Source organism: Xiphias gladius, chromosome 15, assembly GCF_016859285.1.
Source record: "Xiphias gladius isolate SHS-SW01 ecotype Sanya breed wild chromosome 15, ASM1685928v1, whole genome shotgun sequence".
NCBI classification, from domain to species: domain Eukaryota; kingdom Metazoa; phylum Chordata; class Actinopteri; order Istiophoriformes; family Xiphiidae; genus Xiphias; species Xiphias gladius.
The window spans coordinates 29,056,029-29,073,239 of NC_053414.1; the positions used below are offsets into that span (position 1 = coordinate 29,056,029).

Below are 17,211 nucleotides of genomic sequence, written 5' to 3' on the forward strand. Positions count from 1 at the left end.
TTACACCCTTGTTTATATTCTTAAGCAGCATGTCTTTTAACTTTATCTTGTATAATGTTGTCCGTGGTTGCTGGAGTGTAAATATCCCCGTATCCAATAAAGAGCAGGCCAGAGCCACTAATGTTAGCCTAAACTCTGATAGCATCCAGGAAAAGCTTCCACACAGTGGATTGACAGGCCTGCAGTGCCTAGTTACGATTGCTAAGCTACAATTGGACAATCACTGTTTAGGGGAGGGGTTTAGAAAACGGTCAGATACATAGCAAATTTGCACATGGGTATTTGAGTAAAATCCAGATACAAAAAAGGAGATGCTTATTTAAAGAAGAAAATAGCTTTTGCCCTTGGTAAGACTCGGCTCTCTCTTGAACCAGGCAATGCCCCCATTACTCATCTTCACCTCAAAATGGCCTTTCTCATGTATAAAAAGATACGATAATCTAAGATGGTCCCAACAGTTTTAGTGTTTAATTGGGAGGGTGTTGGTGCTGTGTGATTTTAATAGCGCAGAGCCACCCTGTCCATCTTGCCAGAGGGATCAGCCTGTTAAATTCCAGAGGAACCAGTGAAATGGAGGGGACTGTGGCTGGCACAGATTGGAGGAACGATTCCTGCAGCTACTGCTGCTGCATTAGTATGCAATGGGTGTCACTGGAGGGAGAGGTTTGGTAAAAAACAAGAGGGAGATGGTTTCTGGGTAAAAGTGTGAAAATTCTTTGAGGTAAGGTCAGAGAGAGGGATAAAAGAATGCAATAAATAGACAGGCAGAGGATGGATCAGATGGGAATATAGAGGGGCCAGATGGAGTGAAAATAAGGAACCAAAAGGTTAGAGAAGTTGGAGACTGTGCTTAATGAAGGTCATAGTAGTGTTTAATTCCTTCTCTTGTGGCTGCATAAAGTAAACTAGAGCACCCCTCTCATCTTTGGCTTTCGGGAGGGAGACACTGTGTTCTGCTCTACATTCGCCTGCACTCCCTGGTGCCTTGTTAACAGAGCTCTGGAAGCTTGCTAAAGTCAGGACCAGGGACTTGGTGCTGGTTGGAAAGAGACACACTTGGAAGTTTAAGGAAAATGAGACATAAAGCCTAAAGACGAATGGATGGGTCAGTTTCAAGTCTTGGTTTTAGGCCTTCCACAGGTGTACACCAGTTGCCGATTGTTAACCTTTGCATATTGAAATTGCGGCTTAGATCAAAGAAAACCTTACATAGGTTTGTGTTTCCATATAGGATTTGTTGAATATTGATGTGTAAACTGCTTTTAAATATTAAGTAGTAGTGCTATATTTTCACAAATTGAGCTTGTCTCCATATTTAACAAAGTTTCAGTGTGATTTGATGGATTTTGTAAGGTTGCTTGAAGCCTGAGTTATAATTTCCAGCTGTTAGGGGTCTCATTTGTAGTGAATTATGTAAAGTGATTTGTGAAATTATTGTTAGTCCCCTGTCCATAATAATCAGGTCAGTAAGTGCTAATGTCATGTAGGTTATCCCTCATTTCACAAGGTCTCTGTCAAACAGGCAGGTCAAATCTTTTACCTCCCTGAATGCCAGGCCTCAGCCTCCAAAGGTTAAAATAATGCCATAGCAGGGAAGTCTTCCTGCCAGTCAGAGCACTCCCATAGCTAACATCATCTTCTATTAGAGACACATGCATGCCCACGTAAGTCCTCGGTAATCCTGGAGAACGTTTATTACCGGAGTCCTGGAGGACCTTTTTCAAACAGGATGAATCGAAGACTGGGAAAAATGCTGAGGGAGAAAAGAACCAGGAAAACCGAGGCACTGGTTTAATGAGCTGCAGTGTGTTGGAGAGCTAGTTCATTACTGGAGATAATGGTGCAGAATAAGAATGGAGAGGAACGCACCTTCTCCAGAGAGAGAAGAGGGAATTGAAACAAAGATATTTATGCAAAGGAATAGATATATCAAAAATTTGGGATTGCCTCTGGAACAGGAAAAATATGATCTTACGAATGCTGGCATCCTGGCTGTGGTGTTAAAACTCGCTTTTCTCCCTTTGCTGAAGATTAAACAAGAAAAAACCCTTTCGACTAACAATGTCATTACCATTTTTGATATCATTGGGGAGAACATTTGATCTTAAGCAGAGCGGGTAAGAGGCAAGGCTTGTGTGTGTGTGTGTGTGTGTGTGTGTGTGTGTGTGTGTGTGTGTGTGTGTGTGTGTGTGTGTGTGTGTGTGTGTGTGTGTGTGTGTGTGTGTGTATGTGTATGTATGTATGTATATATGTATGTATGTATGTATATATGTATGTATGTATGTATATATGTATGTATATATATATATATGTATATATATATATATATATATATATATATGTATATATATGTATACATATATGTAAATATATATGTATGTGTATGTATGTATGTATGTATGTATGTGTATGTATGTATATATATATGTATGTATGTATATATATGTATGTATATATATCAGTGTATACTTCCACCTCTGTAAGGTGGTTAGATTGACAGCTGAGGTAAAATTGCCCACGCTCCTTTGCTCTTGCTCTTCTTTCTCGCGTCTCTGTTCTACATGTCTGTATTGACTTCTGTGTAGGTAACTAAGCCTTGCTCAGGCTGACATGAGTTCCCTCTAAGGCCGAATTCTATCTGGTTTTGAGTGGCTGAGTGTTGACCACCAAAGACAAAATTGATGGATCAGGTTTAAAGTTGTAGATCTCTGACCCCCTGAACTCCCAGTAAACTTTTTTGATTGGAGTCGGGATGGGATTTACTCGCCTGAATTGGAGAAACAAAAGAGGAGATAACAAAGGAAAGATCTTGGATGAAGTGAGACTAAGGTAAGAGAGTTGAAGTAGGCACCTGGATGGAGAGCCAGAGAGGTATGATGGAAGAGATGGACAGAAATCAGATGGCTAGATTGTCAGTCAGGCACAGCGGGCAACTGCTTGAGGCTCCAGAACTCCAAGGGTCCTGAAAGCCCTAGGCTAGGCTTACTGAGTGTCAACTACTTTTAGTTAATATGTACCATTGGTGGGTCTTTCTTTATTAGTTATAGGATAATTCTACTTCCTACGTATACAAATTCTGCTTACATTTTAGATCTTATTTTTGTAATTTGACCTAAACCTGCATGAACTGATTTTTTTAGCCACTTGAGGGGAGCAGAAACAAATTGTGAATACAGGATAACGTATCATCACCGTTTAAGTTGATATGCCCAACTTGTTAGCAAACAGTTGCTTATTTACACATCTAGCAGATATGGAACAACATTATCTTTCATGAGGAGTCATGTTTCTGGCCACCTGATGGATTTAAGTCCAATATTCACTCTCCTTTCAGGTCTGCTGTGGTATCCATAAACTCCTGAGAATAATACCTGGCTCTTAAGCTGCTAAATGCTTCACAATGAGTTGATTGGTCCTGGGCAGGTACAGTACAGTGGGTTAATTGAAAACAGCTGCATTTTGCTGCTGGAAATGATGCTGATGAGAGCAGTGAGAGTGAACAAAAACAGTAGAGTTGTGGGCCAGAAAACCAAAACCATGAGCTGAAAGACACTAAAAAAACTCTTTAGAGCACAGAGGAATTCTGTGGATTTGTCACTACAAATGACCCCTTGCAGGTTAAATGTAGCCATGTGATCCATTATTAATATAAGAATATTGATTAGAGAGGCTTTAAAAAGGTTACTATTACAGAAACTATGGCCAGACCTACAAAAATAAGATCCAAGTTCATTTTTATTTTCAAAAACCTCCAGAACAGAGTGATTGTTTTCTTGATTTGCTGTTTCGAAGGTCAATAACAAACTTTGACGTCTTATTATTTGAGTTTTGTGCTCGTGTTTTGTATCCCTAAATTAATTTGTTTAATCATATTTCAACATAATACGTTGGGCCATATAGTAGTCCAACAAAGAAAACCTTGAAACAACAGAGTCAAAGGAACAACCTTGAAGGTTATTCCAGCCGTGGTTAAGATAGAAACCACAATGCAGAGACAGTTCGACCATAGCAGTGCATAGTCTTTTGGGGATCTTCTCTCATATACATTGTATTTTATCCCTAATGGATTTCTCAACATGGGAGGATACAGGGAAAGATAATGATGCATAAAGAAGAGTAAACCTGAATCTAAATCTTAGGCTGGTTTGGTGACGTGTGTTGCCTATTTTAGAGGAAATTCATGCCTCTCTCATTGTAACCCAGATTTCCTCATCACTGAGCTGCCAGCTTCAAAGGGAATGCCGCCTCTCTTCTCGCAGCCTCTGAAATGAGCCAGCATCAAGCATGCTCACATGCGACTGCGATCACGACGCTGACTGAGCACAGTCCTGTGAAGTGGTTTTCCCTGTGTGTGTGCCCCCCCCCCATCTCAATCCCCCGAACACACACACGCAGACACACACACACGTGTGGGCCGTTGTGATGCTGAGTGGGCCAGATGACGTCACAGTATAGGATTTGAAGCCGCAACATGGGTTTTCCTGACAGCCCGAGCCAAGTAGAACAAAGTACAAAGCCCTGTCACAGATGGTTCGGTATAAGTTAAAATAAGCTAAGTCACGACTCATAAAGGAAGCACTCGGAGAGATAAGGACTGGGAAAGAATCACAAATGACGCAAATGTTCATGATTGTTCTTCAAGGCTAGAGATAAGCAAAGTAATGATGTACTTATCCTTTGCTCCACTTCAAAATTGTGTGAAAGGAGCCGAAAAGGATAAAAAGATTCAGTGTTAGAGAATGAAGTGAATATATAACACATAGGTCAGTGACCTAAAGATGGTTATTGATCACAAAAAAGCAGGAGGAGGAAGTGACTAAGAGAGAAAATGGAGGAGGAAAGGGAGGAAGTGAGGCACGGTGTGATAAGTTTCAAGTGGAGCGAAAAGGATTATTTTTCTGTAGTGTCTATGGTAAAAGCATTCTTGTAAGAGTATGATGGAGTTTTTTCACGTGCATTTTTATTTCTGGAGTCCCTACCTACCCCTTTTACCCTTCTCCTCCTACATACAACCTTCTATCAAAAGAGTATTTATAAGATGTGCAAAAGAGCATCTCTCAACAACACGGTTTATGGTAAATGTGGTTCTCCAACTGCCGTTGATACAGTTAAGCTGAAATTCTACTTTGCACATCTGTGTAGCTACAAGGATCTGAAACAAACACAAACTCATTTTTAAAAAAAGCAGTCTTCAAAGACCAGTAGATGTGGTTAATGCTCCAGGAAAAGCTTGTAAGTGGACCTTGAGTTAAGATTATTTTGTCAAAGTACTGTTCTCAAGGTCGACAATGAACATCATGCTCGGATGTAAATTTAGTGATCTGTTCAAGTCTGTGAGGCTATGGATATTTGCCTGGCAAAATCTATGACTGCGTGGACTTTACATGCCTACACATGTCGATTGCACGTACAGTATATGTACGCAGATACCCAATGTATTATGCACAAAATTGCATTGGCTGTCTACATCTGTTTTAGAGTACATCAGGGACTTTTAGGTCACGGTATGCTTGAAAGTGTCATCTGAGTACATCTAAAAGCAATAGTATTTATATCTGTTCCAAAAGGCTCCACTCAAAGGCAAAAAGCCAGCCTTCATTCTGTCTCTCTGAATGTGCTGCGATGCGATGCAAGGTTCACCTCGTAGTCTTTTTCTGTGGAGTGCAAACAGATTGCTTTACAAGGCATGCTGGGATTCTAAGCAACACAGGAATGACCAGCACCATGAAAAAAAATTGGTACAAAGTGGAAGATTTCATTTATTAAATTTGAAAACAGCAAATGCAGTTGAAATTAATCCGGAGTCTCTGCGGTGATTCAACGAAAAACTGACAAAGTGATGCAGTGGTGGGACAGGAAGTTTAAGACGATTGTTTTAGTCTGTGAGATCCCTTTTTTGTATGTCCCTTGCCCCACAAAAATTAAAGTTTCAAACAAAAACAAAACGCTGCTTGGCACAAAGTCACGTGAATTGTTGGAAATGTCATAGGTGGCTTATTTTACACCATTCTTGCTAATGACTCAGTCACTCCCTTGCTTGAGGGCGTTAACTGGGCTACAGCAATGAGCCAAAAGTGGCGGAGGCATTGTGATGCAATTTGTTTGCCTGCGGTTGGTTTTCACTGATAGAGGAGGGCGAGACATGATGAATCATACAAATGGGGATATGGGTGGACACTTTGAGACAGTCTCACCTCAAAAGCGTTCATGCTGTCCTCGGGAATTGTCTGTTTCCCGCAATTCCGACACCATAAAAATTGCGGAGGGCTGCTCAACAATCTAACAAGCACTTTATCTGAGGCTTACTGTTGCCTTTAGGCTGCCGCCAGAGGCCTCTGCCAGGCATCACTGAGCCAGCAGGCCAAGTGTGGCTGCGATGGCCCTGCTCACTTGGTTCCTGCTATGACTGCCAACATATGAGGAGTCTTGCTGTCTTCAGCCTCTTCCCTCCTCACTTTCTCACTCGAGTGCCATTTGACTCATCTAAGCCAGAACCTGCTGACAGGTTCAGTTCCAGGGTCAGTGTTTGCAACTCCCAGTGGCTGTCTTGTCAGGAATGATGTAAAATGCAAAACTACACCTCCCATCAGCACGAAGTCCGCGTTTATACGCCCAAGACTGGAATTTCTATCAAAAACACAGACTGGGTTATATTGTGTGATATGTGACTTGACAGACTGACAGAAAAAGTTAGTGCATGTGCACAAAACGGTCTCTGCAGGAGATGGGGGTTGTCTTCCCGTGAGTCCTTTGTGGTGTATTTATTAGTTACACAGTGATACAGGAAGCTGTTACCCTAATCTTTCGTTTGACGTGCTACATCTGGCAGCAAGAGCCTTCTGAAACCTCCAACAGATTGTGTGTATTCCGTTTTAGGGGAATCAACGCATGCTCAGCTGTGTTTGTGTGTTGAGTGAAATTTCACTTAAGTTCACTTAAATTAGCTCAGTTTAAAAACAGTAAATCAAAAACTGCAGTTCACATATTGTGTGCAGCTTATTCTCAATAATACTATTTCATGCTCATATGTCTGATACTAGGCACCTTTTGAAATTTTTAAACTTTTTATTGTGATAACAGGCCATCTTGTGCTTTTGTTTTACTTGAATGAGCTGACATCAGTCCACATGTATGAATCTCATAACAACACACAGAAGTTTTATGGAGTGTACACGGGTTCATGCGTGTTCGTGTGTATGCTCTGCATTGTAACTGCTGTGTCTCCTGTGATGTAGGTGCAGGTATGGTTGTGGACTGGGAGCAGGAAACGGGTCTCCTCATGACGTCTGGAGATGTCCGAGTCATCAGGATCTGGGACACTGACAGGGAGATGAAGGTCCAGGTACTGTACTCACTGCACCTGTTTGTATTTGTCTAATTTTTGGTGCTCAGATACATTTTGTAACTACTTATCAGCTGTTGAGAAACTTGGATTTCAGGCCTTGCAGGTCTGTCACCAAAGCTCATTGTGTCCACATCTTATTTTCTGATAATCCTATAAAAAGAAACAGATCAGCAAATTATTTAGAGCCTGGGAAGTCTGGGCAGATGGGGAATTGTTGGCTGGTGCTGGTATATTGTTGCTGTCTACCTTCTTTCTAGTTCTTAAATCCCTCTAGTCAACATTCTTTCCTTATGTTTTATTTTGTTTTTGTAAAGAAAGTTCAGTTCAGTATTTTTAATGGAGGAGATTGCATCTAAACTTCATTGACACCTACACTACTCTTTCTGTGTCAACATTTCTGGAGTTGGGGGTTACATCCAGATTCTGTTTCCAATATAAAACAAGATGTTGCCAATAATGTTGGATTAAATTTTCTAAGTAGAGATATATAATAAAGTTGCAACTCATTTTAACATGCTACTCAATTTTGAGCCCAGCTAGTGGCCTGTTTTGCTTGGGGCAGTCATGGGGGAGAAATGCTCAAATGTGCTTATCAATTGATTTTTTGTTTTTTTTTGTTTTTCACTGCAGCTTCAACATTATCCGAATTAACTTCACGAAATGCATAAAAGCTTAACGTTGGAATCCCTGCAAACAAAAATATTCAATAGAAGTGTCAGAGATCATTTCAAACCTCCATGTAAATTAGCATTGGACTAAAAGTGGAGCAGGATCTTGAATTTATATATTTGGGTATAAAAGGTGATGTCACATTTCTTAGTAAAAGTAACTAGACAGAGGCCATCAGCTGTCTGTAATCATCTGGTGTTTAACTTATCGTTTTAGCTAGATGTGCACAGTTTACAGTATACACGTGCAGTTCTCTGTTTTGGTAAAAGCCTGAACCATTTGTGTGGTTTCTTCTTTTTGTTTTTTCTTTGTTTTTACACATCTCGTGGTCCTTGGTGAGCTAATCATTGTCTTGATGGATGGACTTAATACAAGTACAAATGGCCCTCGCCTGTGGCTTCATATTGATGCTGGGTCCAATTTCAAATGAGCCACGATCAACAGAGAACATGATTGATGATTTCAAAGAAGGTTTAATGTGAAATTAGCGTTGTAACGGCAGAATAACCTTGGTAGGTTCCTTTACAAGTTTTTACAAGGAGATTTCTGTGTGTGTGTGTGTCCACCAGGACATCCCAACAGGAGCAGACAGCTGTGTGACCAGCCTGTCCTGTGATTCCCAGCGTTCGCTCATCGTTGCCGGTCTGGGTGACGGATCTGTACGCGTCTTCGACAGGAGGATGGGTCCAAATGAATGGTAACTCACACACTGTCTTGCTCTCAGATCTTGCATGCAACCTCTGACCTTATCAGTATCTGATCATAGAGATGGTAAAATGTAATCATTAATTTACAATTTAATATCCAAGCTCTTTTTTCTGACCTTTCTAATGTCTCACCATTATTTAAATACATTCAAGAACGCACACAGTTTCTGTGGGCATTAACTCCTACGGAGTCCTCTATGATTCACTTCCCTAATCTATATTTATTATGTATAGCATGCTGTAAATCTCCCTTTAGGGTTTGCACCTCTTTTAATGGACCCTGGTGGCACTGCATCCCCTCCCCCAGTTGGTTACACATTATTTTAATTTCAGTCCCAAAGGGGAAAAACACAGCAGTTAAACCATGAATTGGTCCATAAATCTTTAAGTAAAGCTAATTTAATAGTTCCCCTCAGGAATTGACTTACATATTTCAGCACCTATGTGAGATTGGTCCAGGACTGGTTGACAGGCAAATACGGGTCATGTTTAGAATATGCTGTAGGACACATTTAGAGTTTTGTATGTTAAACAGATCCAGCAAGTTTACAGGTTGTGTTTTTTGGCTTTAGCCTACATTTTGGGAATAAATAAATACATTGTTGTTAATTGATATTCATTTGTGTTAGTTGTACTTCGTCTGCTCATTGTTCTGAGTTCTAGGAGAAAAAAAGGCTTTTGATGTTTTCACCTAGTGTCAGGAAGATCAGAGGCACCTCCTGTCACAGCTGTAGTCAGAATGTAGAGTATTATTACAGGATGTTGCTAATTCAGGTACAGCTTAGTTCCACAAAGACGCTGGGAGGGTTTTCATTTCAGCACTCAAGCCATCTCAGCCTCAGCACAAGGCAGTTATTGCTCTTTTCATTCATGATCACATGGTGCCACCCAGTGGTTACTCACCTGTATTACATGTCAGAACAGAGAGAAACATTCTTTAGCATTTTACACACTGTTGTTTTTTGTATTTCTTGTGTGTTTGATTTCAGTAACCTCCCTCTCACATATGGGAGGAAGGGACTCAACACATTCAGACAAGTTCAAACAACACCAGACACTGTTTAACATCTATTCAAAATACTCCAAAGTTCCCCAGGTTTCCTACTGTATTTGAAATTTACAGTAATTTTAAAAAGAATGAAAAATCTGCTGCTGCAATTAGGCCTCAAAAGCACTGAATTTTCTAAACTCTTAAATCTTACATTCTTGTGTTATGTTTTTGTCTTGACTCTTTCCTAATAGTGTTCTCAAAATATTGTAAATTAATGTCATTATTTATAGAGTGCTTTTGCAGTACTGGATGTAACAACACTGGGCATAACTGAGTATGGTCATGCCTTTGAGTTGGATAGATCAGGTACCTTACAGCCTTAAGTTAGAAGTCAGTCTCCATTTTACACTTTTGCATTATCTCACAATACAATACAAATATGAGTGGCAGTTAGATAGGGAAACTGAGTGGTATTAGATGATAGTGTGGGACTGTCTTGGCTCCATTTTGCTTTATTTCTTTTATGTTTTTCCTGTTGCTGTATAGGGTTGATTCTTTGATCATGCATCCTTTGCTTTTACAGTTGGTCTGTAACTGTTTTTTTCTCCAGTGGGCTACTGAGCACACTGTAGTTGTTGAAGTTCACAGTCTTCACAGCCCCTGTATTCCCAGTCAGGTCATTGTGAAGACACAGTTAAATGTTACCTTAACTGACATTTGTTCCGTCTGTCGTTTGTCTCTGCAGTCGGGTGATGACCTACAGGGAGCATGGGGCCTGGGTGGTCAAAGCTCATCTACAGAAGGAGACAGATGGACATATTATCAGTGTCAGGTATGCACTTTCTCAGTCTACTAAGATTTTCATTCTGTATCTTGACTTAACAAATTTTTGCCCTTACTAACTTTCATGCTCCCGACCAGTGTTAACGGAGACGTTCGATTCTTTGAACCGAGGACACCAGACTCCGTCAACGTGCTGCAGACGGTGAAGGGGTTAACAGCTCTGGACATCCATCCACAGGCTAATTTGTTCGCCTGGTGAGTTTGTTTGTGTAGATGTAGGTCCCAAAAAAAAGTTTATCAACGGTTCTTAATTTTAAGATCACATCCTACCAGAGCATTCTTCCTCTTGTGTTTTCTGTACTTTGTGTCTTTCGCCTAGATAAGTAAGAGTAAAAATTAAGTAAGAGCAGAGATCTCGATTTTTTTGTTTTTACCTTTGAACTTACGGAAGATTATTTACAGTTAGGCCTATAAGTATTTGGACAGTGACATAATTTTCATAATTTTGCATCTGTACACCAGTACAATGGATTTAAAACTAAACCATCAAGATGTGATTGAAGTGTAAACTTTCTACTGTAATTCTAGGAGTATAACAAAAATATCACATTAACCATTTAGGAATTACAGCCATTTACATACAATGTCCCTCTTTTTCAGAGTCAAAAGTAATTGGACAATTGACAATCGATCAGTGTCATGTCCAGGTGTGGTCTATTCCCTTGTTATTTCATGACAAATTATGCAGATAAAAGGTCTGGAGTTGATTTGGACTGTTGAATATGCATTTTGGTAGCTGTACACGGGAACTCTCAATATGCGTCCAAAGAAGTGTTGATGCAAATGTAGGAGGCCATCATTAGGCTGAAAAAACAAAACAAACCTATCAGACAGGTGGCTGAAACTTTAGGAGTGGCCAAATATTTAAAGAGAAGGAATACACTGGTGAGATCAGCAACACCAAAAGGCCTGGAAGGCCTAGGAAGGTAACTAAAGTGGATGATATTTCCTTGGTGAAGAAAAACCCTTTCGAAACATCTAGCCAGGTCAAGAACACTCTCGAGAAGTAGGCATATTATTGTCAAAGTCTACAATCAAGAGATGCCACCATGGATGTAAATACAAAGGGTTTACCACATGGTGCAAACCACTGGTACCATTCAAGAACAGAGAGGCTAGATTAGCCTTTGCCAGAAAACATCTAAAAAAGGCTGCCAAGTTCTGGAGATTCTTTGGACAGATGAAACCAGATGAAACCAAGATTAACTTGCACCAAAATGATGGGAATAGAAGGGTATAGAGGAGGAAAGGAACGGCACATGATCCAAATCATACCACATCATATGTCAAACATGGTGGAAGCAGTGTTATGGTATGGCCATGTATGGCTGCTAATGGAACTGGGTCACTGGTGTTTACTGATGAATTGACTGCTAATAGAAGTAGCAGGATGAATTCTGGAGTGTACAGGGCTACACTATCTGCTCAGATTCAGCCAAATGCTGCAAAACTGATAAGACGCTGCTTCACAGTACAGATGGATAATGACCTAAAACATGCTGCAAAAGCAACCAATGAGCTTCTCAAGGCAAAGAACTGGAATACTCTTCAATGGCCAAGTCAGCCACCTGACCTCAAATCAATTGAGCATGCTTTTCCCTTCCTGAAGACAAACCTGAGGGCAGAAAGACCCACAAAAAAGAAGCAACTGAGGGCAGCTGCAGTAAAGGCCTGGTGAAGCATCTCAAGTAAGGAAACTCAGCATTTGGTGACGTCAATGGGTTCCAGACTTCAGGGAGTCAATGACTGTGGAGGTTTTTATCCAAGTAATAAAAAGTAATCCTTATTGTTGTAACTATGTTGGTTTGTCCAATTACTTTTTTGAACCTCTGAATTGAGAGACAATGTTTGAAAACGGCTGTAATTCCTAAACATGAAATGCGGTATTTTTGTTAAACCTCTTGAATTAAAGCGGAAAGTTACGCATCAAATCTTGATGGCTTCATTTCAAACTCATTGTGTTGGTGTACACAGGCAAAATTGCAAAAAATTGTATCACCGTCCAAATACTTATGGACCTAACTATATATACTATTGACCATTTGTAAATGAGTCAGACAGAAAATTATATAGCTGGACAATACACCTGACATCCTTTCTATTTCTCTCTCGGTTTTATCCTCTGCCCTCCAGTGGATCGATGAACCAGTTCATAGCGGTCTACAATGCTAATGGCGATGTGATCAGCAATATAAAGTACTACGATGGCTTCATGGGTCAGAGGATCGGGGCCATCAGCTGTTTAGCCTTCCATCCCAGCTGGGTAAAAAAACACTGATGACTTAGTACTACAGATTTCCTGCACTTTTATATGTGGGCCTGTAGTTGTCAAATATTTAAGAATTATTCTAACTTTTGGGGAGCTTGGTAGTTTAATCAATAATAATGCATGATATTTTATAAATTGATAAATTATGTAATTAAATTGATTATGTTACGTGTTAAGAATCTTTAAATCACTAGTAACTACATCATAGCTGTCATATAAATGTAGTGGAGTAAAAAGTAACCACTAAACTACTCTGAAATGTAGTATAAGTATAAGGAAGAAGAAAATGGAAATACACTAGTGAGATACCTCAGAATGCAGTGATCAATCTTTTATATAAAGAATGGACCAAAAAACTATGATCAATGTGACAGCGGTCCCTTGTAGCGATGAACCCACAGAGAATTATCTCCCAATTCTGCAGTTTCCTTCAGCTCTACAGAGATTTTTAGCCTCCTTTAGCCAAATGTTTTGATTTTCTGGCCCGCAACTCCACCTTCATCAAACTTGTCTCTAGTCACAGTAGGCAGCTCTTTCAGTGAAAAAGCGCAGTTAAACCTATTGTACGCTATCTACTCAGCACAAAGCAGCCGATAGAAAAAATTAGAGACTACTTGGTGAACATAGTGGAGCAATTAGCAGGAGACCAAACAGAGATAAAAGCAAAGTGACTTGGAGGTGGCCAGAAACGTCCAAATGAATGCTAATGTCGCTCCATGTCTCAGATGTGTAAATATACAACTTCGCCAGATCAAAATGAATAAGGTGATAACATGTCACTGTTGTTTTCGGTTATTTCCACTACCCCCAAATGGCCAAAAAATCTATGAGTGCAATTTTAAGTAAATATGCTGAGTTGCTTTCCACCATAGTTTATGTCATGTCCAACAAACCCATGTCCTCATGTTTGAAAGTTTTAGAGAAAATTATAATCAGCTATCATATTTCCTGGCATTTTGTCCTGGCATTTCATGTAGCTAACACATTATCTTCTCCGCTCTGGAATTCATGGCTTTTACTTCAGCCCAGTGCCACTGAAGTTACCATTTGCTAACTTTAAATTGCTCTATAAACAGGCTTTTAAACTTTAGTGGATTACCACTGCATTTGTGAAGGAAACATAATATGGATTGTATTCTAAATAGGATGCTGTCAACATATTGTGTTGGCTAGAGTTTAGACTTTCCTCTCTGTTATGTTTTCTGTCTGAACACACCAATTGTATCTCATCATATCTATGATTGTCTCACCTGTCTTTTCTCTTTGTCTCCCTCCAGCCCCACTTGGCAGTAGGCAGCAATGACTACTACATGTCCATCTATTCAGCAGAGAAGAGACTCAGATAACACACCAGCATTCATCACCCCCTAAACCCCCACCCGCCCCCCAACAAAAAACACCACATATGACTTCTGACCCTGAGCCTCAAGCTCTGGGATGTAAATGACTTTTTTGTTGTACATATGCAATTACCACCCTGAATGTTCTAGTGATGGCTGCTGAGAAAAACTGCTATGAACGACTATATATATATTATTATTATTCTCATTGTTTAATCATATTCTTATTATGAAGCTAATGATTGTAGACTTAGCTGTGCGGAGGAGTGTGTATATTTAAATAGCGTATACAGAAGAAGAGAGGCTATATTTTAAAGAAGTGGTACCCATCAATCACCAGGGCTCCTCCTCAGCACTGCACAGTGAGCATCACTACCTGAACAGACTGTGACCCAAAACAGATATGGCGTGGGAGGGGTCTCCTAGAGGACAGCACACACTGTTAAAACACATTCACTGGTGCAGGAAACACGGACTCGCCCTCCCTTGGACCCTGGTGTGTTAATAAAATTCATTTTAATGGCCGACTCTCAGCCAAAGGACACAGAGTTTTGCTATATTGCTGCACTGCCGGCAAGACATGTGTAAGGACACAACCAGAGATGTTGGACTGTGCTCATTTTTGCCTGACACGTCGACCAGGCAGACATGATGAGTGTGTGTTTGTGCGTGTGCGTGTGCGTGTGCGTGTGTGTGTGTGTGTGCGTTAAAATGGATTATAGCACAGATGTGCCCCACAGTGGGTCTTCATAGCCTTGGACTTGATGCCCAAAAAAGACGCCTGCTCCCATGCTAGAACTCTCCTTCCTGCTTCCCTGACCTCAGCGTGCCAAACATAATCATATTTTCCATGCAAGCCCTGTTGTTGTGGCTCAGAGGGGTGTTTTTGTTGGTTTTTTTTTTTTTTTAATAATAATCGCTTGTAATAAGGGAAAACCTCCATTGCCTCTAGTATGATACCTACCCTTACATCTAGCACAATGAGAGAAGATCTAGGTTGATAAAAACAAAGCACCCAGTCCTACAGGGAGCCTTGGGTACTTGCCTGCCCTGCAAAGCAATAAAACCTCCCATAATTCAGCCTCAGGCTCATCCCCCAACGTTGCCCGATAGAAACGTCAGCTATCGGCCTAAGTTCGAAGGCAATAGCAGCATTGCATTCTATCGATAGCTTAGGATGGTCAAAAAAGCCCAGAACCCAGACCTTGCAGTGCCCCAAGGTGCCACACTACAGCAATACAATCACACCCATTTCCATTCACAGCAATGTAATTCTTGTGAGTTTCTTTTTATATACTTAAAGTACCATATGGGTGCATTTTTAACCCATCTACTCGACACATCAGTGACAGGAAAGATCTCAATTAAATTGGTTTTCCTGTGATTGTCTAAACTTTCTGCTGATCACTACGTCCAAATCCTCCCCATGTGGAACCAAGAGATAGCAAAAGAAGCTCTGCAGATAACTTTTTTAACCACGTCAGACAAGCACACTGGTCCCAAAACCCCATCTTTTGTTTATTTTGGCTCTTGTGTGCTGGTCAATCTTTTTCTGGCTTCTGGAAAACATCAATTGAAGCTGGCCCTGGTAATTGTCTAACCATATTAAGGGGCTGCTTTCTTACTTTAAGTCGAGACTCCCTCAGCATGCGGATTTAGAGAACTTCTAGGTCATGTGACTCGTCACGCCAAGGATCACCTGCCGCCCCACAGTCTGGATTGTTTTTCAGTTGGAGAAAATCTTCTGTGAGGTTTCTTTTTTCCCGTCTTTGAGTTTTAATTTTGATTTCATTGCCAGACTTGCTTGGTTTGATTTTTCTTAAACAAAGTTGGAGGTATGAAATGAGTTGCATGTTGAAAGGAGTGGCATCACAGCTTTGTTTCTCTCTTTAGCTCTGTACCTGCGGTTGCGCACTGCTTCAGTCGGCCACCTAAATCTCGCTCAGGTACTCCGTGAGCCACCTCAAACAGCTGTCGAGCAACTGCGCATGACCTGGTTCAGTGCCACTCCAGAGATCACAGAACTTGTTGACATGAATGTCATTGTGGTGCTGTTTGGTAAAGACGCCTCACTTATTTAGAAGTTTGTCGGGGGGTTTTTTGTGCAGTACCACCACTGACGTGCCTCCTCTCTGGGGCTGCAGCTTTGCTTATTTAGCTTTTTAAAAAAAATCTTTTTTTCTCTTTCTGTTTTGTAATTTTATGTTTTTAATTCTGCTGGCATTTTGTTTGCCTTGGTTTCAGCAAAGTGGCAGGAAAAAAGAGTGGGGACAGCCTTACCCTCACATATATACACACACACACACACACACACACACACACACACACAGTAACTGCACTTAATTCTTTCCTGCCATGCCCACTTCCATCACCAACATACCCCAGCAGCCGCTCCCTCCTTTCTTTCCTGCCATGACCACTTCACCCCTCTGCATCAGACGTCCCGAGATTCGCTCTGTACCACCATTAGTCCCCACCATCACTCCCGTCACTGAGCTCTTTAGCACCCTCTGTGGCTTAGCAGGCCTCAACTGCTTCACTGGCTCAGCCAAAATGGTGAATTTTGGTGTCAGACCTTTGCTCAGACACACATTCATCTCTAAGTATCCAGCTTTGAGTTTTAAGATTTTAGATCAGGAGAAAAAGAAGAGAATTTAACAAAGTAGTAAGAAAGAAAACTGAAAACAATCAGGTTTGTCTCTGTGACTTTAGACTGCTTTGCTGTCTGTGGTTTATAAGACGAGATGAAATCAGTGGAATAAACCAAATACAACACCGGATTTTATATGTGTCTGGCATTTGCTTTGAATCAAAATGTTATCGTAACTTCATCCATCAATACTCTGCTTAAATCGGAACTGTAAAACCTTCATATCGATCAGTTTTTGTGTTTTATTAGATCTTTTTTTTTTTTTTTTTTTCAAAAATATGAGATTATGTTTTTCGAGGACTAACTTAATTAGAAATATTGATTTTAAAGATATTAAACTGAATTTTCAAGCTGTATCAATAAAGCACTGTTTCTTCAAAAACAACAGCAAACTGAA

General features: G+C 40.5%; 1 protein-coding gene across 4 annotated transcripts in view; it reads left to right on the forward strand.

Moving 5' to 3' along the window:
• rptor (regulatory associated protein of MTOR, complex 1) overlaps positions 1-14,688 on the forward strand; it is a 182,232-nt gene extending 167,544 nt beyond the window's left edge. For all 4 annotated transcript variants that reach the window (XM_040145423.1, XM_040145425.1, XM_040145427.1 and 1 more), the window contains exons 31-36: positions 7,236-7,342; positions 8,584-8,711; positions 10,458-10,544; positions 10,634-10,750; positions 12,689-12,818; positions 14,102-14,688. In XM_040145423.1, the coding sequence (XP_040001357.1) occupies positions 7,236-7,342; positions 8,584-8,711; positions 10,458-10,544; positions 10,634-10,750; positions 12,689-12,818; positions 14,102-14,170 (638 nt within the window). In that variant the 3' untranslated portion in view covers positions 14,171-14,688. The remainder of the gene's footprint in view (positions 1-7,235; positions 7,343-8,583; positions 8,712-10,457; positions 10,545-10,633; positions 10,751-12,688; positions 12,819-14,101) is intronic.
• Positions 14,689-17,211: the final 2,523 nt, after the last annotated feature.